General features: G+C 41.5%; 1 protein-coding gene across 2 annotated transcripts in view; it reads left to right on the top strand.

Moving 5' to 3' along the window:
* Positions 1 to 20,139: 20,139 nt before the first annotated feature.
* The window catches only part of CERK (ceramide kinase), a 69,260-nt gene continuing 63,642 nt past the window's right edge, over positions 20,140 to 25,757 (top strand). For both annotated transcript variants that reach the window (XM_075274178.1, XM_075274177.1), the window contains exon 1: positions 20,140 to 20,413. In XM_075274178.1, the coding sequence (XP_075130279.1) occupies positions 20,263 to 20,413 (151 nt within the window). In that variant the 5' untranslated portion in view covers positions 20,140 to 20,262. The remainder of the gene's footprint in view (positions 20,414 to 25,757) is intronic.

Here is a 25,757-nt window from a genome sequence, read left to right as displayed (position 1 = left end):
AAAACACAATCAGATAATATGAGCAAACAAATCATGTGTCTTTCATCATTGCTGGGTAAATGAAAACATGATGAATGTGCACTTGTCTAAGGAAATACTGTTTACTTACCAATTTAAAGTAAATGGAATAAATGGAAAGTTTTCACAGTTAAAGGCACTAGCTACATTGTTCTGGAACACTTTCTACATACACCAACACCCATGACACGTAAGTATTTACATCTTAATCCTTATAGAATGGTTTACATCCTGGAAACAAAAAGAAGCATAGAACTATGAATGAAGTCTGAGACTCTTCTTCCAAACTAAAACCCAAAGGTTTGAACTGTATAGATAAATATACATGAATATCTATATAAAAAATATAAAACTCTACAGAAATGTGAAGAAGCTGAAACATAACCAGAAGCCTTTTAAATTGAGTTACCAGTCTTAAAGAGGACCTTTCATGTCTTCGGTCACATGCAGTGTAATACACCACTAGAAAGCCAATAGTGCGCTGAATTCAGTGCACTGTCGGCTTTCAAGCGGTGTATTACACCACATGTGCCTGAGGATGTGAAAGGTCCTCTTTAAATGGTCACTAACTTATTAGACAACTTATTTAATAGGAATTGTGATTCTGGTTCAAAATGTCATGCACTTTATTGAAAAAATATTGTGGTTTTCTGCTTAAAACCTGTATAAGGCTGGGGCCCAACAGGCCGGAAATGCCATGATTTGCCTGCAGCGGAAATGCAGTGGGAAAAACCACAGCATTATACAGCAACTGCAGAGTGGATGGGATTGAATGTGGATGTGAATCCCATGCCTACTTTGCAGTAAATTCCGCAGCACAAGCACGCTGCGATTTCAAAAAGCCAAGGCTTTGTCAGGGGGCTGAGGTCGCAGTGGTGAGCATCTAGTATTGGCTATTAATTTATGTCATATGTATACATGTTTGACCATCAGTGCTTTTTGTGATACAGGTATTTTGAACTGCGTATTGTGGGCTTCCATATACTTTTTGTTGTACTATTGTCCCACTTTTCAGGACTATTCTAGCCCTTCTGTTACATAATTGATATTGTAATAGGGTTGTCACTAGACATTTATATGTTTGTTGTGTATCTATTCAGCGTACTATCCATATCCTTTATGCCTTGATTCCTGATATATAACTCAGTCTGGTGGTAACTATTTTGGATGATACATGGCTGTAGTGCTGCCCTGCAACCTCCACTCTTCTGTTGTGTTTTTTTAAATGTTGTACATACAAGTATATATCTTGTTTTTTCTCTATTGTATACAATAAAACATTTTGTGATCTTTATCTTGTGTATGAATATGTCTATAGTATATCAGTACCAATACCAGATTAGTTTATTATAGGTCTTCACATAGGTATTCAGTATATATTATGTCTTAGTGGTGAGTCATTTGTAGGTTTAATATAAAGAGTTAAATAGGCTGTTTTGCTGCATTTGTAAATGTTATAGTGTCATAATGTCTTTTACAGACTAAGTAAAAGACACTGTGATTGGCTCTGACATCCAGACATCCTGGCTTTGTTAATGAAGCATTGAATGACCTGAGGTTTGCACACTGAGTTATGCACTTACCTCCCTCCAACCCTGCATCTTGTACTGATGTGTCTAAGCTGAGAGAAATAAGAAGGCACCCAACCCTGACATAAAGCTGATAGCATCAGTGATGGTAATAGAAGCAGCACAGCGTCAACTGGCACAGTATCAGTATCACGGTATAATATGCTGTCAGCTCAACAATTTTGCTTGAAGTTGTTTTCTGATTAAAACCTTGTAGGTATTTGGTTGCTTTAAAATTGCCTAGTGAGTACATAGCTTGGAGAAGTGAGACACTGGTATAGTGGAAAGCATAATATGCGCTTGTGGCATTCTGTAAGGCAAAAAAGCACAAATACAAGCACAAGGACAACGACAGGGTTATGAGAACATGAATCAAGATTCTGTTGTCTTCAACAAACTGACCAATAGTGGCTGTTGTTTTACACTTTAAAGGCTTTTAAAATGCATGGGAGCTGCAGTGACCTGGCGTAGCCACTACTCTGTGATTCCTGCTCCTTTTCAGAGTTAGTTCTGAGTTGACAGCGGCTGGGGCGCCAAGTGTCATACTATCACCAATTTATTATTAATGAATGATATTGTGTGTTATAGAATCCACCTTTCTTCTTGCCTGTCCCTACTTCAGACCATGTAGTTAACCTGAACATTTCTTAAAGAGGACCTTTCATGTCCTCGGACACATGCGGTGTAATAAACCGCTAGAAATCTGACAATGCGCTGAATTCAGATTTCCCATTCTGTGCCCCTGCTGAAGAGCTATCAGTGCCGTTACCGTAGCTCTTCAGTGTCAGAAGGGTGTTTCTAACAGTCTGTCAGGAACACCCCTCCTCACGGTAGCGTCTATTGCACTGTACTGTAAGAGGGGGTGTTTCTTACTGCCCAGTGATGATATTGAGCAGTGAGGAACGCCCCCCTAGTACTCGTCTATGGACGAGTACTATCAGGAGTAGTGGAGGTGTTTCTCAGCATCATCGCTAGGCAGTAAGGAATGCCCACTCTCACAGTACAGCTCAATGGACGCTACTGTGAGGAAGGGCGTTACTGACTGACTGTCAGAAACGCCCCTCTGATACAGATGAACTACGGTAATGACACCGATAACTGTTCAGCGGAGGCACAGAACAGGAAAGCCAATACTGCGCTGAATTCAGCGCATTGTCTGCTTTCTAGCAATGTATTACACCACATGTGCCCAAGGACGTGAAAGGTCCTCTTTAAGTAAAGTGATTTGTTCCATTTTTTCTGTCCCCTGACAACTGCCTTTCTAGACCATAGGAGTAACTTTAAACTTCCAGGCCCCAATGCAAAATATGTAACAGGCCCCATTTACCACGTGTTACTTATGATACTGGTGTCTTCGTATTTTGTAGAGAAGCCTTTGGGTCACCTGCTCCCTCAATAGCTACGCCCCTGTGCCAGACTGTGTCTACTCCTTCTTGGATTACTTCACTGTATTTACATGTGAATGACGTATCTAGATACCATGCCAATTTTCTGGTTCATGGCTGGCTGCACTAAAAAATGTGACAAAAAGTGCGGAAGTTCTGGTCCAACAGATGTATTGTAACGTATGACTGAGAATTTGCATGAATTATACCTGAAATCTATGCCAATTCCTGACTGGTGTAGATTTCAGTTTTCATGCATGAGATCTTCCACATTGTAACAGAATGACTTAGAGGCTTAAAATTTATTAAAATTCTGGTGCTTTTTCTGCCAGCACTCACATTGTTAAGACTGGCACATGACACATGGGTCTGTCTACAAAAAAAAACAGTAAACCAACATAATATCAACAATGTACTAAACTTATACAAGCCTAAAATGTAAATTTACATAATTACAATTATCTTATATAAGGTACATTTTCTATAGAAAACTGGATGGAGACAGTTCAGACAACACAAGGGTAACACTTGGATTAACTGGCACATTTCCTCATTTTGTAGTATCACGTTTTTTTGTTTTTTTTTCAATTATTCCTATGTTTAGGCTGAGTCTGAGGCCCCACATTGCAGAAAAGCTGCATTTTGTTATTTCAAATTATGGTGCACTTTTTGAGCCAAAGCCAAGGAGTGGGAAGTATAAAGGAAACACTTATACTTCTCTCTTCTGCTAAATGCACTCCTGGCTTTGGGTCAAAAAACACAATTTACTACTTTGTCGCCTTCTAATCCGCCTTCCTTACTTTAGCCTCCTTAAACCCTTTCCCCCATCCCTATAGGTCTCCTACCCTTTTTTATCTTAAGCCTCCATCCTTTCACCACCGCTACGACTCTTTCACTTCTATTTTTTAATTTCGTACCTGTCCATATGCCACTGTTTGAGGGGTGACCCTCCTCTCCAGTTCTTTCATGTGTTTGAGTTTGTGTTGATCTCATGATGTACAGCTTTGCTGCATCAGATCCTTTTGTCCCTCTCCTTTTCCCCCCTGACCCCTGGTCTGTTTTCCACGTGTTGTCTCCCCTCACATTGCTTTCCTCCACCCATTCTCCTTCTCCTGAGCCTTGTTCTTCATTCAAATTATTTTTGGTTTCAACTATGTTATTTTTATGATGAAAACTTAATAAAATCTATCATGTAAAAAAAAAAAAAACAGCAAAACCTGCAACAACAATACGCACCTTTTCAAAAACGTGTGGCCTCAGCCTTAAGACGAATGTCGAGGTTGAATGTGTTTAGTTGGTTATGAATGATGTACTTTGTACAATACAGATCCTTTAAAACTCATTTCTGATGTAGTGCAATAATGTAACAATAAAAGCCTCCCACCAAAAAATGCAAAAACTGAAAATAATTTCTAAAAAAACAAACAAAAGCATTTAGGCCGAAGTCCCACATTTTGAAAACACATTTTTGCCATGGTGGAAACACAATGGAAAAAAACACTGTGTTTTACAATACTTGTGAAGTGCCTGCATTTTTAAAAATCGTAGAATGTCAATTATACCCGCAAAAACACTGGCATTTTCTTTGTAGGTATAATAGAGTTAGAAAGTACACAGAAGAAAACTCTGCAAAATCACAATGAAAGAGAGCCTGCACAAGGAGATTACGCTCGTTCATTCTGAACAGATCCCATTGACTTGAATAGGTGCCAGCATACGTGCTCTACCCATTGAAATCAATGGGAGGCTGTTTTACCTATTGCTTTCAATGTGATTCTCTGCAGACTTTCCACCCAGGAAGTCTGCAGAGTTTTCCTCTGCAGATTTTGTACTTCAATTATAAACTTACTCTGCCACACCTGTGGGAATAACTTGGCTCCTCTGCTAGTTGAGGTAGAGCCTCTATTTGGCTGAACCGCTGTCTATGCGACATAAGCACCCTCAAAAATACCCTGGTGAAAACCTTTTTATGGTCAAAAAGTGTCAGAATGTTGTAATATGTATATATACAGTTTTGGAAATTGCAGCATGTCAATTATACCTATGGAAATGCCAGAGGTTTCCCCATAGGTACAATTGAAACAGAAAGTCCACAGAGGAAACCTCTGCCAACTTTCTGTCTAAAGCGTTGGGGGATGAACTGCGACATATTTCTGCCACGGTTTTTCCCACAGTGTTTTTTTTACTGTGGGAAGCCGCATGCGGCCTTAGCCTAAGGCAGGATTAGGTTATAAAAATATATCACAAGCTTTGAGCATCCCAAGGAGCACTGTTCAATCCATCATACAAAAATTGAAAATGAATTCTACAACTGCAAACCTACCAAGACAGGTCCACAGGAATAAAAAATTGAAGATCCAGCGTATCCGTAAAAAATCTTTTTCTTACTTTATTAAATGGTTCGTAGCCACATTAAAATTGGGTCACAGACATGGATGGTATAGGCAAGATGGAAACAGCATTAAGTCTGACTGACGCGTTTCGAGAATATAGTTCTCTTAGTCATCCACGACAGGGCCGTCCACCTAAACTGACAGATTGAGCAGTAAGAGCAGTGGTCAAACAACGAGTCAAGAGGCCCATGGCCACTCTGGAGGAGCTGCAGAAATCCACAGCTCAGGTGGGAGAATCTGCCCATAGGACAACTATAAGGCTTAAAGAGGACCTTTCACCGTTTTGCCCACAGGCAGTTCTATATACTGCCGGAAAGCTGACAGCTGTCGGCTTTCCCGATGTGGGCCCAGTGTGAAGAGCTTACGGTCCCTATACCGTAGCTGTTCTATGGTCAGAAGGGCGTTTCTGACACTCAGTCAGAGACGTCCTTCTTCATAGCACAGCCAATGGCGCTGTGCTGTGAGAGCCAGGAGGAACTCCCTCCCTCCCTCCCTGATGAATTCAGCGCACTGTCAGCTTTCCGGCAGTATATAGAACTGCTTGTGGGCAAAATGGTGAAAGGTCCTCTTTAATTCACACGGAGTTTTTTGGATCGGAACCTGAGGCGGAGGCTGCCTCAGGTTCCGATCCATAAAACGTGCGGAACTGAAAGCTGGTGCATGGCACCGGCTTTCAGCCGCGCACTCTCCTCCGGATCAGGCTCAATGAATGGGCCTAGTCCGGAAGAGGGTGTGTCTTCAGGCCGAATTGTGAGGCGACTCGGCCTGAAGAATGAACACCTCGCTTCTTTTTTCCAGGAACCGGAAGAAACAGTTCCTGGAAAAGCCTCATGTGTGGCTCCGATTGATTTCAATGGGAGCCGTCTTTTTGGTCAGGGTTTTGAGGCGTTTACGGCCTCAAAACCCTGACCAAAAAACTCAGTGTGAACTAAGCCTAAGACTGCATTCACTTGGAGATTTTTGGTCAGGAATTTGGTCAGGAAACTGATTCAAATTCCTCCTCCTAAAAACACCTCATCATAGGATTGTATGGTGAGGCGTTTTTTGGAGGAGGAATATGAGTCAGTTTCCTGACCAAATTCCTGATCAAAAAACTCTGTCCTGCACTTCACAAATCTGGCCTTTATGGAAGAGTGGCAAGAAGAAAACCATTGTTGAAAGAAAGACATAAGTGCCATTTGCAGTTTGCCACAAGCCATATAGGGGACACAGCAAACAAATGGAAGAAGAAGCTCTGGTCATGTGAGACTGAAGTTTAACTTTTTGGCCTAAATGCAAAGTGCTATGTGTGGTGGAAAAGTAACATTACTCATCACCATGAACACACCATCCCCACTGTGACACATGGAGGGGGCAGCATTGTGCTGTGGGGAGGCATTACTTCAGCAGGGACAGGGAAGCTGGTCAGAGTTGGTGGGAAGATGGATGAGGCTAAATACAAGGCAAATCTAGAAGAAAACATGTTGGAGGTTGCAAAAGACTTGGGACTGGGAAGGAGATTCACCTTCCAGAAAGACAACAATCCTAAACTTACAGCCAAAGCTACAGAGGAATGGTTTAGATAAAAAAATATTCATATGTTAGAATGGCCCAGTCAAATTCCAGACCTAAATCCCATTGAGCATCTGTGGCAAGACAAGACAATTGCTGCTGTCAGATGCTCTCCATACAATCTGGCTGAGCTTGAGTCTGTAGATGTGCAAAGCTGGTAGAGACATTCCCTAAAGGACTTGCAGCTGTAATTGCGGGGAAAGTGGCTCTACAAAGTATTGATATAGGGGGCTGAATACTTTTGCACATCACAATTTTAAGATTTTTATTTGATTAAAATTTTGAAAACCATGTATCATTTTCCTTCTACTTCACAATTATCTGCTACTTTGTGTTGGTCTGTCACTTACAATCTCAAAAAATACATTTAAGTTTGTGGTTGTAAAGTGGCAAAATGTGAAAAAGTTCAAGGGGTATGAAGTCACTCTTTTAGAACCAGCTATTTTAAAGGGATTCTACCATTAAAAAACTATTTTTTCTAGGTAACACGTCGGAATAGCCTTTAGAGAGGCTATTCGTCTCCTTCCTTTGGAAGTGCTCTCCGCTGCGCCGTTCGTTCGAAATACCGGTTTGTACCGGTATGCTAATTAGTTCTCTCGCAGTGATGGGGGCGTCCCCCAGCACAGGAGATGCGATGGGGGCGTCCCCATTGCTGCTCGAGAACCGACTGCAGCGCCGCCTCTATGTTCTTCTGCAGTACGTTCCTCGAAGTCTTCGCCGAACAGAGCGTACTGCGCAGGCGTCCGACATCAAGCCGAAGAAGGAAGGGGAGGATACAGAAGAACATAGAGGCGGCACTGCAGTTGGTTTTTGAGCAGCAATGGGGATGCCCCATCGCATCTCCTGCGCTGGGGGACTCCCCCATCACTGCGAGAGAACTAATTAGCATACCGGTACAAACTGGTATTTCGAACAAACGGCGCGGTGGAGAGCACTTCCAAAGGTAGGAGACGAATAGCCTGTCTAAAGGCTATTCCGACGTGTTACCTAGAAAAAATAGTTTTTTAATGGTAGAATCCCTTTAAATTTATTAATAAAAATTATATTTTAAAGGACTCATATTGAGTCAAAAGATCCAAGCTTAATTGTTGAATGGTCCTCATAAGAACCAAACAGTGCTCTGTCAATCAAATTGTGCCGGCTTTCTCAATTATACCTATACGGAAATCGCCAGTGTTTCTGTACGTATAATTGACATCCTGCGATTTACAAAAACGCAACGTTTTTTTTAAATGCAGCATATCTGCTGTAGATATTTTTTTGCATCCACTTTTTTCCCATCCACTTTGCAGGGATTGTAAAACAGCCTAAAAAGGCCTACAACAAACTTAAATCCTTAAATATACAAGGAAAATGTGCCACACACTAGTGTGGACATCCTGTGGGAACTGGGGATTTGCTTATTTTCTGAAAGAAACACAGAAATAAATAAGATGCATTAAAAACAGGCAGTTCTGTGATGCACTTTGTATTTGGAAAGTTGTTTCCACTTTAACATTTATATTTGACACTATTTTATCCTTTGTTACTGTACAATATTAATTGTGGTGAATACTAATTCTTTTACTGGAACAACCTCACAAGGCTGCTGACTCAATCTGCAGAGATCCGGCATACAACAGGGAGACTTTTTTCTTCCTTCTAGAGAACTATTTTGCATTTAACAGAACAAGAAAGTGTTGTCTAAAAACTTTGCCTCGCACATTGTACATGTGTTGCATTAAGAGCAGGATCATTACTATACTTTACAGGAACATTTATGTTATTTTAGCTTGCATGTAAATTTTTCTTTACAGCAAAAGAGAAGATTGACAGCACTAAAAGCCAAAAGCAGTTTATGACATTTAAAAGTGTATAGGAATGTACCTGCAAGGTCCAGTCATACCTGAAAAATGGTGGCAAATATGTTGCACATTAACTTAATATAAAATGCCAGGGTGTTAAAGAAATGTTTCAATATACATATTCAATAAACAGTAAACCTGCTGCGCAATGCTCTCTTTTGGTTCTCAACTGACTAACAAATACTGTATCCTAAGGCCTGGTTCAAAGATGCATTTGGTATTCCATTCAGGGAGCCTGCTTGGAGACCCCCTGTTTGGAACACCGAACGCAATAAATAGCGGTGAACAATGAAAGCACGCAGACCCATAGACTATAATGGGGTCCGTGTGTCTTCCGCATGTGTCATGCGGAGAGAAAAGTACTTCAAGAACTACTTTCCTCTCTGCATGATTCATCTGGACACTGCATGGAAAACACATGGACCCCATTATGGTATATGGGGTCCATGTGGTTTTATTGCTCACCACTTTTTAATGTGCTCAGTATTCTGTTTGGGGGTCCCCAAACGGACTACCCAAACAGAATACTGAATGCAGATGTGAACAAGGCCTAATTTATATACTACCTATAATACAATAAGATGTAAACATATTGTATAACATAAGTAAATATCAAAATATACAGCATAGTGAGAATATATTATTCCAGGGTAGGGTATCAGTACATCAGTACATAAACCAGTCTATAATATGATAGAAGTATGGTAGATTTGATTGTACATAAGCAAGACAAGTGATCAACAAACAAGGTAAAGCACACTTTGGCACAAAACTTCAGTCACCCAGAGTTTATATATCATTTCTGTTTCCACAAACTGAGGTTCTCTACCACACTCATGGGCTGGCTCTCCTTGTAGCTGCTTTCTAAAATGATGTGGATTGAGCAAACAAATGGAATTACCCGATTATGTTTACCAAAAATGTGAAAGTTATCCTTTTTATAATGTGCCCTTGGCCTGGTTTAACAAAACGTCATGCTGCCCAACAACTCATCCTGTGGTACAATACCAAGGTGCAACCAATATTCTGCCGCTACACATTGCACTTGCAAAGGACACATGGCAACATACACTTTGTGTCTAAGCTGTATAGTATTTAGGTCACAAATGAATATAACATCAAATAAACACAATTCCTTAGGAGATGGTAGCTATCCTTTTTGGGTAGGGACTCTGTGGAAAAAGGAATCCATTGAAGTCAATGGGAGGCTTTTTTTCCACGTTGATTCTGACGTGAATTCCGCAAATTCTGACGTGAATTTGTTCCACACTGAACCATGCTATTTTCAGTGAACATAGACATGTATGACTATTTTGTATCTGAGATAGCCCACTAAATAGTTTTAGGATTGCATGTCTCTGATGACACAAAGTGGACACAACATATTGGCCACTGAATTATTTTTATAAAAAATTTTAATTTTCACTTTACATTAATTTTTGGGAAGCAATCTTGGGCTCAAAATGATAATATCCCTTGAGAAATTCCTTCTTTAACCCCTTGCAAAAATTAAAAATGTGGGGCTAAATGGACAGTTTATAGGAAAAAAGTAATTTTTAAGTCCCAATGCTAATAAAATTTGTGAAACAGCTGTGAGCTCAAAATGCTCACCATGCCCCTTGAAAAATTCCTTGAGGGGTGTAGTTTAACCCCTTGTGAAAATTAAATCTTTGGGGATAAAGTGACATTTTAGTAATTATTCATTACACATCCCAATGTTAATAAAATCTGTAAAATGGTTGTCGGGTCAAAATGGTTTCTATACCCCGTGATAAATTCTGTGAGGGGTGTAATCTCAAAAAGTCTCACTTTTTGAAGGTTTCTGTTATATTAGTACTCTAGGGGCTTTGGGAATGAGACTCATTTTGGTATTGTTTCCTTTCCAGCTTTCATTATTATTTGAGGGGTGCAGTTTTGAAAATGGTGTGATTTATGGGGGGTTTCTAATATATAGTCCTTTATAATTTCCTTCAGAACTAAAGTTATCCCTAAAAAATTAGTATGGAAATTTTTTTGTAAATCTGGAAAATCTCTGTTACATTTGTAAGCCTTCTAACGTTTAAAAGATGATGCAGAGATATGGTAGATAATATTTGTTATTTTATTTGGGCATTTCACATATTGAAAATTGCCATTTTTTTTTTCGAAATTTCCAGCAAATTTCCTATTTTTATTTTTTTTTTAATACAAAAACATTGATCAGTGTTTACCACTAACATGAAGTACAATGTGTCACCCCCCCCCCCCAAAAAAAACAAAACAAAACAGTCTTAAAAGCGTGAGTTGATTCTGGGCAGTGTCAGTTAAAGGGGCTGTCCAATAACAAAGATCCTATCTATACTGCTAGTTTATGTGGATATAAAACTTTTTCTACATACATTGCTTTATCAAAACTGCTTTGTTTGGCCACTATCTTAATTTATTCACTTCATTGTTTTATTAGGGGGTCTAATAAATGCAAAAAAAAAAAAAAAATTAAGTAAAAAAATTAATAAAAAATAAAAGTATAAAAAATTTAAATCACCCCCCCCCTTTCCCTAGAACACATATAAAACTAATACTGTGAAACACATTAGTTAGCCCTGTGACCAAAAACGCCCGCTCTACCAATCTATAAAAATATTTTTCCTGTACAGTAAACGCCGTAGCTGGAAAAAAAAGTTGTCTAACTGCCCCTTCCCTGAGACTGTTTCCCCCCCCCCACACACACACTTGGAATTCAGTCTGACTTTAGCCAGGCTAAATATAGGGTATCTGCAGTGCTCCTATTCTGTCGGGAAGGGGTTAATAGGAGCACTGCAGATACCCTATATTCAGCCAGGCTGAATTCCAAGTGGGGGAAAAAAGTCCTAAAGCTCAGGGAAGAGGCAGACGGACAATCAAAACCCCCCTCCTCTTTCTGCTGCATTTCCCCTCCCCCTAGGCTTATACTCGAGTCAATAAATTTTCCCAGTTTTTGTGATAAAATTAGGGGGGGTCGGCTTATATTCAAGTCGGCTTATACTCAAGTATATACGATAATTAAAGGGGTATTCCCACATCGCATACTCACCAGTCTTCGCTGCTGTAAAATCTTCTTTCTTCCTGCTTTGTTGCGTCATTGGTGGGCGGGGTTACATATGCAAAGCCAGCGGCGAGAAGACGTCGCTTGTATGCCGCTGGCCCTGCATGTGCGCTCACGATGCAGCTAGGCATCAGACGTACAGCCTTCACAATGCAATACAGACTCGGCATCCGCTGTAATAGAGAGGCGGATGCCGGGGAGTGTTAGACGCCGGCACAGGTGCCTGCGACATCGCTACGCTCCTGCCCTGCATGAAGCCAGCAGCGGCAGGAGCGATACTACTATTCCGGAGGGGGGGGGGCGGAGGAACGGAATAGCAACATCGCTCCTGCCGCTGACTTCATGAAGGGCAGGAGCATAGCGATGTCGCAGGCACCTGTGCTGGCGTCTAACACTTCCCGGCATCCGCCTCTCTATTACAGCGGTTGCGGGATCTGTATTGGCGGCCCCTTCCCCCAAAGTATAAACTACCCCCCCCCCCCCTCCAGGCTCGCTCCCGCGCACTTAGCCCCTCCTCCCTCCCCCCTGAGAGCAGCAGATACATCACTTAACTTTTGACCAGATAAGTCAAGGGATGTGTCAATAAAGAAATGAATAAAGTGATATAGTGGACAAACAAAGCAGTTTTGCTGAAGCAGTGTGTTTAGGAAAAGTCTTACATCCACATTAACAAGCAGTATAGATAGGATTCTTGTGATGGGACAACCCCTTTAAGTTTTAGCTCTGGTACTAAAGAGCGTCAAGTATTTTTTTCCTTCTGACATGACTATATTACACCACCAGGTATGTGAAGGGTTCTGTTCAGCAGACTTACAGTAGGCTGGATATTATAGTAATGTGGCAGAGTGTTATGGAGCCATGGTCAGTTTCCAACTGCTGTTCCAAGTGTATTATACATTGCAACGTGGTCTAGGGGGTTCCCTTTAAGAACTGCAAAAAGACCAATTTGCAATGTTGAAAAACAGACGGTAACAGGCAGAGTTGCTACAATGAATCATCTCTACATTATAAATTACCTCAACTCAGTTTCATAAATTTTAATTCTGCAAGGGTGACCTGCTTTATAGAATTTCCTAATGTAGAAAAATGTCTTATGTGACATTATTATTCTCAGAGGTAGAAGTTATTACCACAAGTCTGCAAATGTAACTGTGTTCACAAATATTCAAAATTTAGAACTAATACATAATCTGGAAAAATATAATTGTGGGGCAATACACATCATGCGTAAAAGGGAGCAAGGAAGTCAATATCAAACCAGGCACAGTGCACTGTAGGGGACATTATGTTGATCACTATCATGCTGTAGATAGTCCAATAGATGCATCATTTCCATGACAATTTAGTTTTTAGTTTTATTTAAATCCACCTTTTTAAAAGATATGGCCTCTAAAAAGTTTTATTTAAATTAGATTGTATTCTTCAAATGGGCAATTACCTTTTATTTTGAGAAAAACAAAAGAGCATCTCCCACTTGGGGACCAATCAAGGATCCTTTTAAGTGCAGGAGGAATGTAGTAAGCCATTTTCACCATTATTCTGGAGTACTTTGCAACATTTTGGGATTTATTAATGCTGACAGATTTTGTGCCTGGCACTTGCTCTTTTCTCAGTCATTGACTTAAACTACCATGGCTGTTTTAAGTGACAACTCATGATGTGAGCTCAGACACTTCTCCATTTCTCACACCATTATTGCACTCACCAGGCCTTGACCAGCGCAGCAGTCCTGCTATGATACTGTCTCTGAAGCAAACATCAGAAATTACACACGTAGGCTAGGCTATTTCACACGTACCTTTGCATGTAAATTGCCTCAGTGGTTTCTGAATAAGTCAATTAATATTCATATACTAATGAGCTTCCAGCCAGCACTGGAAGTTCTCAGCAGCACTCGTCCCTGCTATTATCTCCTATGTGTCTGAGGCAAACAGGAAGCTGTCATCATCATCAGCCTCCCATAGGAAACTATAGCAAAGGGGTGCATGATGTATCGTGCAGCAGTCTAATTAACATATGAATAAAAACGAACTTATTCAGAAACCACTGAGGCAATCTACATACTAAAGGTAGGTGTGGAATAGCCTTTCTAAAGGCTATGCAAAGATGTGATTAGTTAAAAATGACTTTTCCCAGTTATAGAGCCCCTTTAAATCGCATCCACTGTGCTGCTACTGTAGATTGCAGGGTATAGGCTGCAGTGGCTAACCCACTGCGATTACTCCTTGTATGTCCCCAGTCTAATAATGTATTTGGCTGTGATCCTGCACATTCTGTACTTTAGAAGCTCCATCTCTAATGTGAATTGTTTTGTTCTATAAAATCACTTGTGCCATGGCCAAAATAATAGAATACGATGAAACAGATGCAAGTTAAAAGCATTGGATCAATGTAAATTATTGAGTCTGCTTCTGTAAGTGAGAAAGATGCTGTATGTTAGCTTCTTTAGACTTTATAATAATCCTCTTTATTTTACTGGGTGTGCTTATGGAATAGCAAGTTTTACTCTGTTACAAGATTCCAACACCCACAATGCTCTGTTAAATAGCTAGAAGACAAGTGTTCTTCTGTGAATTGTTGTGCCCACGCTGCCTTGTAGGACAAGTGTTAAGGGAATTTCTTTCCTTTCAACTGAGAGTGCCAAATTCTAGTGTCATCAGTGAAATTCATTCCCAGCAGGGGTGGCTAAGAAGTAAGGTTATATACCTGGCTTCCATTCTATACTTATATGTATCAGGGTCTAAGTAACAAATGTGTGCACCTCACTTATGTCTATAAAGAAATAACTTCTAGTGGTAACAAATAAGACACCAGGTTTCAATATGTGGTATTATTCTCTAAAAGGTAAAAAAAAACAGATGGGAAAAATAACTTCACTCTTTCTACTTGCAAATGCATTAAATAGTAATTAAGTGGTAGACTGATGTTACTAATCAGATGTATGATCTAGGTCTTAGACTTCAGTGACACAATTTTTTAATGACCGTCACACAACTGCAGTAAATTCTATGTTTGGTAATGGGGCTATTAACATGATCATTTATTGAAGGTCCATTTTAAGGGATCATAATTAAATAGGCCATGTCCTATTTTTACCTGTTTTCTGGGATCCCTCAATAGATTCTAAACCATAAGGGATCCATGAAAACATATCCCACTTGGATGCAAAACAGCCGTGAAAAGCGTCTATTTTCATCCAATGTTTGTGTGAATGTACGCTTAGCCTGGTTTTACATGATGCTGCTTTACTGAAGAAAGAAGAAAATGTTTGTTTTTGTACCGTGTTAGCCAGTGGGTATGAAATATAAAAAACTTGAGAGTCTTCAGTAGATGATACCTTTTTTAATGGCTAACTCATAATGATGACAGAATATGACGTTTCGAAGCTCTTTGGCGTCTTCTTCAGATATAACTACGAACAATTTCTGAATGCTGCATATTTATATACAACAGGACACATAGGGATAGGATTTCAGGAGGGAGGCGGATGAGGAGAAGAGGTTTATTAGTATAAACATGTAAACAATTCACAGCTCCTAGTTTCTTATCTTTATAGCTGTCTTAGTTCAGTGATTTCTATAGCATGACATGAACCCATTCCATTCTCCAGAGTGTTAAATAGGGTCATGCAGTTGTATTCATGAATCTGTCTCTGTTTCCTTGATTTAAAATTCCCTGTTAAAATCAAAATTTTCATGTCATTGGTGATATTATGATTTTCATTGCAGAAATGTTTTGGCACGGGAAGGTCCATTCTCTGTTCTCTAATTGTATGGCGATGTGCGTTCATTCTCATTCTGAGCTTCTGACCGGTCTCTCCAACATACAAATTTTCAGTGGAACATTTGGTGCACATTATTAAATACACTACATTAGGTGTGTTACAGGTGAAGATACCTGGGATTTTATATACCCTGTTAGAGTTTGGTATCTCTATCCTGTCAGTGGTCAGTATGTGAGGGCAGGTTTTGCAACTTTTCTGTCCGCATGGAAATGTTCCTGTGTTAGTTGGAGGTGACAGTGAGCTGCTAACAATCATATTCCTGAGATTTGGTGGCTGTCTATCACACAGGAGAGGGGGGTCTGGAAATATGGATTTTAGATGGTTGTCTTTTTGCAGTAGTGGATGTAATTTGCGTGTAATTCCTGATTACAGTCAGGCCATCAGATGTCATCGCATATGTTCAAACTCTGCAGATAGAGACAAACACCTGGGAGGCCTAAAAAACACATTCTTGAGGCAGGGTTACCATCCAAGAACAGTTGAAAACCAAATCACCAAGGCCACCAGAATACCAAGATCGGATTTATTAAAATACAATACCAAACAGGAAAACAATCGGGAGCCCCTGGTCGTCACATATAACCCACACCTGGAGACGCTGAGAGGAATCACACGCAAATTACATCCACTACTGCAAAAAGACAACCATCTAAAATCCATATTTCCAGACCCCCCTCTCCTGTGCTACAGACAGCCACCAAACCTCAGGAATATGGTTGTATTCCAATATTCCAATACTGTGCAAGCAGCCATTTTCCCGTGGCCTGGGCGCCTGCGCGGTCTGCTCTGCCCAAGGCCCGAGGCCTAGAAGTTACGAGTCTGCTCCGGAAGAAGATGCTGAAGATGACGCTGCAAACGAAGGAGGAGGTGTCGCTAGAGACACTTTTCTGGCAGCGGTGGGGACGCCCCCATCGCTGTTTGAGCGCTGGGGACCGCCCCCATTTCTGCTAGAGAACTCATTTGCATACTGGTAAAAACCGGTATTTCTATGGAACGGTGCAGCGGAGACCACGTCTAAAGGTAAGAGATGAATAGCCTTTCTAAAGGCTATTCCGACGTCTCATCCACAAAAAAAAAAGGTTTTAATGGTAGAATCCCTTTAAATCAATATTTCTTATGTCTGTGGATTTTTTGAATGCTTTATTACCACCTTAGCAATGGCCTCTGTCCCCTTTGACCATTTTATTAAAAAGTAAATGAAAAAACAACAATCAACAGTCTCTAACGAATCCATCATAATCTAAATGATCCAAAGTAACCTGTAAGACAAAAAACAAAAATACAAAAACCCAGTATGAAAATTAGAAAAACAAAAATATTCATCTACAATTGAATAGAAACCAGGATTCAATGAATTCTGTCTCATCGCAAAAGTCCATGCGACAGAATGAGCTAAAGAAGGGACTCCTAGAGCTATATAAGAGTTCCTGCACTTCCTATATGACTGGGGTGACTTCCCCTCATACTGAAAGTAAGACACAGTCAATGTGACTGAGAGTAATCCATAATCACACTGAAGTGAAAATAGGACTAAGGAGCGGGGGAAGCAGGAGCTGCCGGCTATTGATGTGAATTTCTGGATAACTCCTGACATGAAAATGAATAGCTGGCAGCATTATAGGTAGATCGTGCTAGTTATCAAACTCTGCTAGATCAGTGTGGAAGATAAAAAAGTTAACTCTAAGAGTTAGTTCATATTTGCGTTTGTTAATCCGTTTGGGAGGTCTGCATGGGGACCCCCCCCGAATGGAATACCAAACGCATTGGAATGTGGTGTGCAGTAAAAGCACACGGACCCCATAGACTATAATGGGGACAGTGTGCTCTCTGCGCAGTGTCCGCACAGAATATGAAGGCAGAAAAGTAGATTGTCATCTACTTTCATGTCCACATGATTTGTGCAAGCAGTGTGCGGAAAGCACACAGACCCCATTATAGTCTATGGGGTCCGTGTGCTTTCACAGCACACCGCTTGCCAGTGCGTTCATTAGTCTGTTCGGGGGGTCCCCATGTGGGCTTGCCGAATGGATTACCAAATGCAGATGTGAACCAGGCATAAGACTGAACTACTGCTGTTTCCACCATCTAATAGATCTGTCCCTGATATATTCATTGTAGTCTCAGGCCTTATTATAACTCCCAGGCAGCAGGACTGCTGTCTCGGGGTAGTGTTTGACTCAGACCTTTCCTTCACCCCCCATATCCAATGACTCGCACGTTCATGTCACCTCCACCTCAAAGACATCTCCAGAATACACCCTTTCCTTACTAGAGATACACTAAAGACACTTATTGTCTCTCTGATTCATTCTCGCCTTGACTACTGTAACTCCTTACTAATCGGTCTTCCCCTCACTATTGTGAATGCAGCGGCCAGGCTCATCTATCAGTCTAGACGCTGCAGCGATGCCTCTGGTCTGTGCCAGTCACTACACTGGCTGCCTATTCATTATAGAATAAAATATAAAGTTATTACTCTCATGCATAAGGCTCTCCATAATGCTGCACCTCCATACATTTCCTCCCTCATCTCTGTCTAACACCCAACCCGTGCTCTCCGTTCACTGAATGACCTAAGACTAACATCCTCTATTATCAGAACCCCCCACTCTTGTATACAAGACTTTCTCGCCTACCTAAGTATTTTGCTAGCTTACCACACACCTATAGCATTCCACTTGTAATTTTATCTGTAATTTACTGAACATTTTAAAAAATGATTATTATGTCTAAAAATGTTAATGTGTACGTTTCTAATCGGTGTATTTGTCACTTGTTTCCTCCTTTTATTTTTAACAAAGATGCTCTTTGGGCGTTGTCAGTTTATAGAGATTACAGAAACTGAACATACTGTTATCTATTGCGATGCCCATACTGTACACTGCAGCTCAACTCACACTGACTTCAATGGAAGGTGAACTGCAGTGAGTGCGTTCAGTCACTATACAGGGAAGAAGCTTTCTGCATGTACTGTAGCTGCTCCGGGCTCTATGGCATTGGAGGCCCCTGCAGTTGGCCTGGATCCAACGGGACAGTCCTGCATTTCAGAGGTTATTCTGGTTAACAGATAATTTCAGATCTCACAGATAGAGCTGAATACAATGGTGGAGCATGGTGCTATCAGCTCTGTCTTCCATTATTCAACATTTGCCTGATGATGTCTGCGGCAGAGAGGCCCATTCTGTACAGCTCACCAGTCTGAGGGCGGACCCCTGTCAGGCCCCCCACCGATCAGGTATTTATGGCCTAAAAAGCTAAACCCCAGACAACCCTTTCAAAGGCTGCTAACATACAAGTGAAATGGACAGTGGCATGTTCTATTCATCTCTGTAATTAAAAACCACATGTAGGTCTTCAGTAAAAAAAAAAAGTGCTGTATAATCCCAGCCTTAGACCTTATTCACACGTACATGTTTTTGCAGACAGCATCCGTTTTTGCATACACATTAATTTAACATTCTTCATTCAGATGTTCACTTGTTTTGTCCAAGGTCTGCAAAAAAAAATAAATAAAAATTAAGTCTGTGAAAAAGAGCAGGTGATATCCCATGTGTTAGCTTGTACGTTGCAGAAACAGCTTTTTTTTGTTGCAGATTTTGGAGCTAAAGTCAAGAATGGCTAAGAAGGAATGGGAAATCTATAAAAAGTTCTTCTACCCTCTGCTCAATCCACTCCTGACTTTGGCTCAAAAAAAGCAACAAAATATGCAACAAAAAAAGCTGTGTTTCCGCAACGTGGGGTCTCAGCCTTATAGTGTACGAAGCATGAAAAAGTCCTAAATCATTTGGCAAAGTTCTTCACAATATGTATAACTTTTTTCTTTTACGTCTTACTGTCGCCTCTGTCCTTTATATCAGAGGTGAGGCATGGCTCACAGATCCCCCCAGATTTAGGATCATTAGGTCAGCCACTCTCTCCGATTATTTGTGCTAGTATTCTAATAGAAACCTATTCAAGCTTATAGATGTACAATATAATGTCTCTCTGTGACATAGACATTTATATTGGTACCAGGAGATCCGCCACAGAGGTGGCTATACACCGATAGAAGAGGGTATACACCATAGATGAAGGTATACACCATAGAGGAAGGTATACACCATAGATGAGGGTATACAAAATAGAGGAGGGTATGCACCACAGAGGTGGCTATACATCACAGACGTGGCTATGCACCATAGATGAGGATATACGCCATAGAGGTATGTATACACCATGGAGGAGGGTATACACCATAGATGCACCACAGAGCTGGCTATACACCATAGATGAAGGTATGCACCATATAGGTATGTATACACCATAGATGAGGGTATACGCCATAGAGGTATGTATACGCCATAGAGGAGGGTATACGCCATAAAGGTATGTATGCACCATAGACATGGGTATACATTACGTACACAGCGCAGTGCCAGCCGTACCCTCACGTCACCCCCTCCCCGCAGCTAGCTCTCTTTGCCGGTCTACAGCTCCTCCCATTACGCGGCTCATTTGCATACGTGTTGACGCGGATGGGGGTGGGCGGTGCTGGAGAAGCTCCCGGAGCAGACAATGGAAGTCCCGGACCGCTAGCTGGGCAAGTGTCCATGTGATCGGCCGGCGGGAGCACCAGCTGGTTATGTCAGTGGCAGCGGGCACCTCAGGCACACGTCATGGAGCCCGTGCAGCCGCCCTCACCCCCAGTGCTGTGCTCTGTGCTGTCGGTGAAAAGTCACAGCTGCGAGGTGACCCTGGACCCCAGCCGGGCACTGCTGTCCTGGAGAGAAGTGAGGCCTCGGCGGGGGAGAGACAGTAGCCGAGCTGGTGAGTGCCAGGCCAGAGATTGGGGAGTGTGCCATGCTGGTGGAGGTGGCAGAGGTGCCCGTCAGCTGGTGACATATAGGTGCCCTGGTGGGGGGCAGTGTATGGTGCAGACCACACATCACCTGACCCCTGTGTTTGTGTGCAGTGTGTCCGGCTTCCTGTCTGTGTTGCTAGACTTGTTATATACATAATGCATGCCATGTGTACTTCAGTGCCCTCCTGATGGTGCCCATGCCCCCTATAGACTTGTTTATGTTGTATTACTGTGTATGTAATTGGGTGCAGACTACTGTAGAAGTGGCCTGGCACCTGTTGGCATAGACTTACTGTGGGCACTTCTTTATGTAACTCAGCAGAACTTTCTGTACATTTCCACCCTGAGATATTAGAACATTGGATGAATACATATATGGAAATGCCAGGCTAGGATGGGTCATGTTATCTGTAGCGTGTGCTGTCTATCCAGTGGGTTACTAGCTGCCTCTCATGCCCCCCGCATGTGGCCCCCTATTATTATACACTTGTGATGTCCTTCATCCTTGGCACTATGGTGAGCCTGAGCCATGTACTTGTAACTTGCTGGTTACTGTAATGCTCTCACTTTGCACCTGGTTATGGATTAATCACTACAAATACCAAGGTATCAATCTGACAACTGTGTTGCTGTTTTATTTGTATATAGTAGTTGGCTGTAAATTTATGTTTATCGTTTATCCTTCTGATCTTTTAGTTTGTGAAAAGTTGTTTATAACTGGAGGTACACTTTAAAGTGACATTCTGGGAGAACGTGTTCACAAGGAAGATGAGAAAAACCAAAACTAAAACATACTCATTTGTTCCTGGTGTCTCCCTGAATTTCCCACTGCTCTGCGACGTCCTGCGTCCCTTTCCTTAGGCCACTGGTTGGCCTCAGTAGTCATATGCGGAGGGGACTTTCTTTTACATTCCCCAGCCTAATATATGTGTGTGTGTGTGTATATATATATATATATATATATATATATATATATATATATATATATATATATATATATATATATATATATATAATATCTCCTGGACAGCTCCTTTAAGGGTGTACCAGAATTCTCTGTAGAAGCTGATGAGATTCATATTGAGAATCTCATAGTAATATGTAGACTGACTTTGGATCCACCCTGAAGACCCAGTAGGATTTGGAGAGTCAGAATACCAGACAGCCACTAAGTGCCAGAACAGAATTGTTCTATTGAGAACGGATCCACCAGCTAGAAAATTACCAGCTGATCTATTTCCAGTCTGACTTAATGATAACATGTGTTCCCCAAGCTCTACTTTAAAGAGAACCTGTCACCTCTCCTAATATGTCTGTTTTAGTAAATACCTGTATCCTCTAGGAAACAAGTGTTCTGGAGCATCTATTCTTAGAACAAAGTATTGCGCCTTCTTTTTGTTGTTCTTCCTTTTTTTTTTTTCTTCCACCAGAGCAAACATTCCTGTAGAATGAGTGGAGCAGTGCCTATTGAAGTATGCAGTTCTTGCAGGTGGTGAAAGGGCCTCATAGATGTGTGGTATTATGTGCACTGTTTGCTTTCCTGGTATGCGCCCAGTGCTGGTAATATCGGTGTTGTTAGTTTTGGCACCAATATCCCTTCACTATCGTAAGCGTGGGCCTTATAGCGTAGCGTTATTTCTGGACTGTGAGGATCTCCCCCTTGAAAGTACTCTTCTACAGCCTTGAACTGTTGGGGGAGGCCTTCCTCACAGCCAATTGATGACGCAGGGCTGTAAGGCCTGCCTTTCCGACCGTGGGGTGATATCGTGGCGAAGATGGCTTCCATCATGTTTTTTACTTTTCTAATGGAATTAAAAACTCTTTCATGCAGGACTTTTTCTTCTGTTGCAAAAGTAAACCTACATGACAGAAGAAAGGTTCAGTTGTGTTTTTACATTCGAGTCAGGCACAGATGGACTGGACTTCATCTGCATCCATCACTCTTCTACCATTAAAGGGGTTTTCTGGGCAAATTTTTTTTAAAAAAGTGTTTTGAGTGATTTCTGGGTGTCTCTGGGGCTGCTGGTATCTGCTTTTGTTTAGATGCTCAACTTCCAGCTATGTAACTTCCACACTAAACCTCTTACTGTACCCCTCTTTCTTCTTTCCCTCCTCCTACATTCCTCTCTCCCTCCTCTTTCCTTCCTCTCTCCTCCCATAAACCTCCTCCCTGTCTGTCTAACTATCCCACCCTTCCCTACCTATTCAGCCCAATCCCTGACCCATATTATATACTTACCTCTCCATGCTTCTTTTGGCGAGATGTCCCCCTCCTCCTGTACTGCTCCTGTACTCAGCAGCGATGAGCTACCTCTACTGCGCACAGACAGCAGCATTACAGGAGGAGGAGGAGTCTCGCCAAAAGAAGCCTGAATGGTAAGTATAATGGAGATGATAGTGGTGGTGGGGAGTAGTAGTGACGATTCTTATTCAGAAATGGGGAAATGGATCATCACCAGATAATCAGAAAATATCCTTGGGGTGGTCACATTTTTGATAATTGATGTTATTTAGAAAGGAGGAAGGTGTTTAGAGTAGTGTAGGGATTTCAAGTTATCCTGGACAACCCTTTCAAAGTAAATTTACTGTCATTCTACAACAGATGTGAGCAATGACCAGTAAAAACTGTAAGGTAAATATCCCTCTAGATAGTGTTGCAGAACTGTTGTTTTTTTTTTTAAAAAAAAAAAAAAAATATATATATATATATATATATATATATATATATATATATATATATATATATATGAATTTACTACAACAAACATGGACTTTGCTGTTTCCTATTTGGCTCCCTTCAATACTGCATGGTAGGCTACATGCACGCAACAACTCCCATTGCTCTGAGGTCTCGGGTCCTGACCTGTGAAGCAGAGAAACAAGTACACCGTACACCCTGATACGCGCATATCACATTGAAAGCAATAGGGGAAAAAGCCTCCCATTGATTTCAATGGGTAGCGCACGTATGGGATCAATGGGATCTGGTATTTACGCGCTCATTCTGAGCGAGTTTTACGTTCAGAATGACCGGAGCGTAACTCCGTGTGCAGGCTCCCTTATTTTGTTTCTTTTAGTCTAGAGCACTTAGAATGACCTAGAAATGAAAAATAGACAGGAATAGGACTGTCCCGAGTTTTCTGTCTTGACTCATGGGCCACCCAACACGGATTTGTGAAAAACACAGTGGAAAAGAACAGATCAGTGTGATGACTGTTAAAGTAAAATAAAAAAAAAAAGTCCAAAGATTCAGTTGTGTGCATATATCCTAAATAAACAACAGATGCAGTCATTAGAGCAGCCCCCAAACTTTTCAGCCAGTTAGGCCTCCTCCATGTGGCCATAATGTGTCCAGATGTTTTGGACAGTATCATGGCCACAAATTTCAATCATAGCGATCTATGGTGCTGTAATTTTAGGTTATTGGACACACTATGGCTGTCTGCAGGGGGTCTCCTAGCAGCAACATCCCTCTCTTGCTACTGTGCTGGTAGGTGTTTGGGGAACATTTTCAATATACTTAGTTAACCTATCTAACTTTCTTTAGAAAACAGGCTGCAACATTCCCACTAGCAATGTTGTAACAAAGCATTGCCAGGGAGACTGTATACACTTGTACACAATGCAGTATATAGAACTGTAGAATTTGCAAAGGGGGGGTGATCACTTTAAATAGTTATGTCTCTCTAGCTATGATAAAAACTGAAGTATCACCAGTTAAAAACACAGTTGGAATGTGATTTTAATATGCAGCATAAAGTGTAGCATACCCTGTTTCTCCAAAAATAAGCCCTAGCTTGAAATATAAACTGCACTTCAAAACTAACCTCTAGTTGCAGTAATCGCCTCCAGTGCTAGGTTTTGTGTGACGTAACTGATATCACAGAGATGAAAAATAGGCGCTCTCAACCTTCCTAGACAAGTACCCTGCAACCTCCCGCCATGGCAGGGAAGTAATATCAGCTTACTAGCTCCTGAGTATGCCTTCTGAGTGCCACCTCCTGGGTCTCGCCTCCCAGGTGCTACTATGCTTTGGGCTTGGCTACCTACATGACTTGACATCAGATATCCCCCCCTTCCCTGCTCACTCCCACAGGTGTAGACACTCCACTATAGCATCTACCTTTTAAAAGGAGAGGAGATAGAGAGGGCATGGTGCCACTGCCACACAAAGTGTTTAGAGAGATAGAGAGTCCCAGTAAGTTTGTTTAAGGTCGGGGCCCCACGGATCGGAAACACTGCGATTATCCCGCAGCGGAGACGCTGCGGGAAAAATTGCCACATTGTACAGTGCAGGCAAAGTGGATGGGATTCATGCGAATCCCATCCCCACTTTGCGGAAAAGATTGCAGCGCGGACACACTGTGATTTGAAAAGCCGTTGTGGCTTTGCAGATCGCAGCATGTCAATTATATCTACGGAAACGCCGGCGGCTTTCCCGTAGATATAATGTTAAGAGAAAGTCCGCAGAGGAAAACTATGTGAACTTTCTCTTAAAAGCGCTGCGGAAAGAACCGCAATGCGAATACGCAGCGGTTCTTCCCGCAGAGCTTTAGTGCTGTGGATACGGCCCGTGGTGCCTTAGCCTAAAGAGGTTTTCCCATCCCCTTGTTTCAGCTTTGCCTGCAGTGTCTGCTTCTCACTTCCTGTATTTCTCCTCAGCTTTCATGTGATATCAGAATGATTTCTTGTATAAAACTATATACCGGTACGTATGTAACCATTTGACGTGACCAATTTCCCCTTTGTCAAATTTTTCTGCTCTATGTAATAGCTATACAAATGTGTACAGATTTCCCTGGTATCAGCTCAGTTAGAGAGTAAGGGAGAATGTTAAAGCCTGTTTTCTATTAAAAGGAAGTTAGGTTAATTAAGTATATTACAAAAATGATCACCAAACAACCCCATTAGCAAAAAACACAATAGCAAAAACAAAATAGGAGTTGCACTTTAATGCTGGGTTGACACTAGTGTACTATCCGCTTAAAAAGCGGTTACACACGTAAATCCATGGACCCCATAGACTATATGCCTCCTTGCAGGACTTTTCTCTCCGCTGATTAGGGGACAAAGAACAGAGACTCAAACGCTAGTGTGAACCTCGCGTAAACCTTGTATACAACAGTGAGAAAAAGGGAAAGATCTTGGTATAGAAGGGCAGTGGTTCTGCTGGTACTTATGTAACCAAGCCCTTAGTTATGTAACTTTGCATTTACGTGCACGTCAGATTCAGCTGCCACTACAGCTAAGCGGGTAACTGAAAAGCCCAGAACCTTCTTGTGCCTGTTCTGTCTATTAACTTCAGGTTCA

This window comes from Leptodactylus fuscus, chromosome 5, assembly GCF_031893055.1.
Source record: "Leptodactylus fuscus isolate aLepFus1 chromosome 5, aLepFus1.hap2, whole genome shotgun sequence".
In the NCBI taxonomy this organism is placed as follows: domain Eukaryota; kingdom Metazoa; phylum Chordata; class Amphibia; order Anura; family Leptodactylidae; genus Leptodactylus; species Leptodactylus fuscus.
Note: the sequence above shows the minus strand (reverse complement) of the source record. Positions and strands in the feature narration are given on the sequence as shown.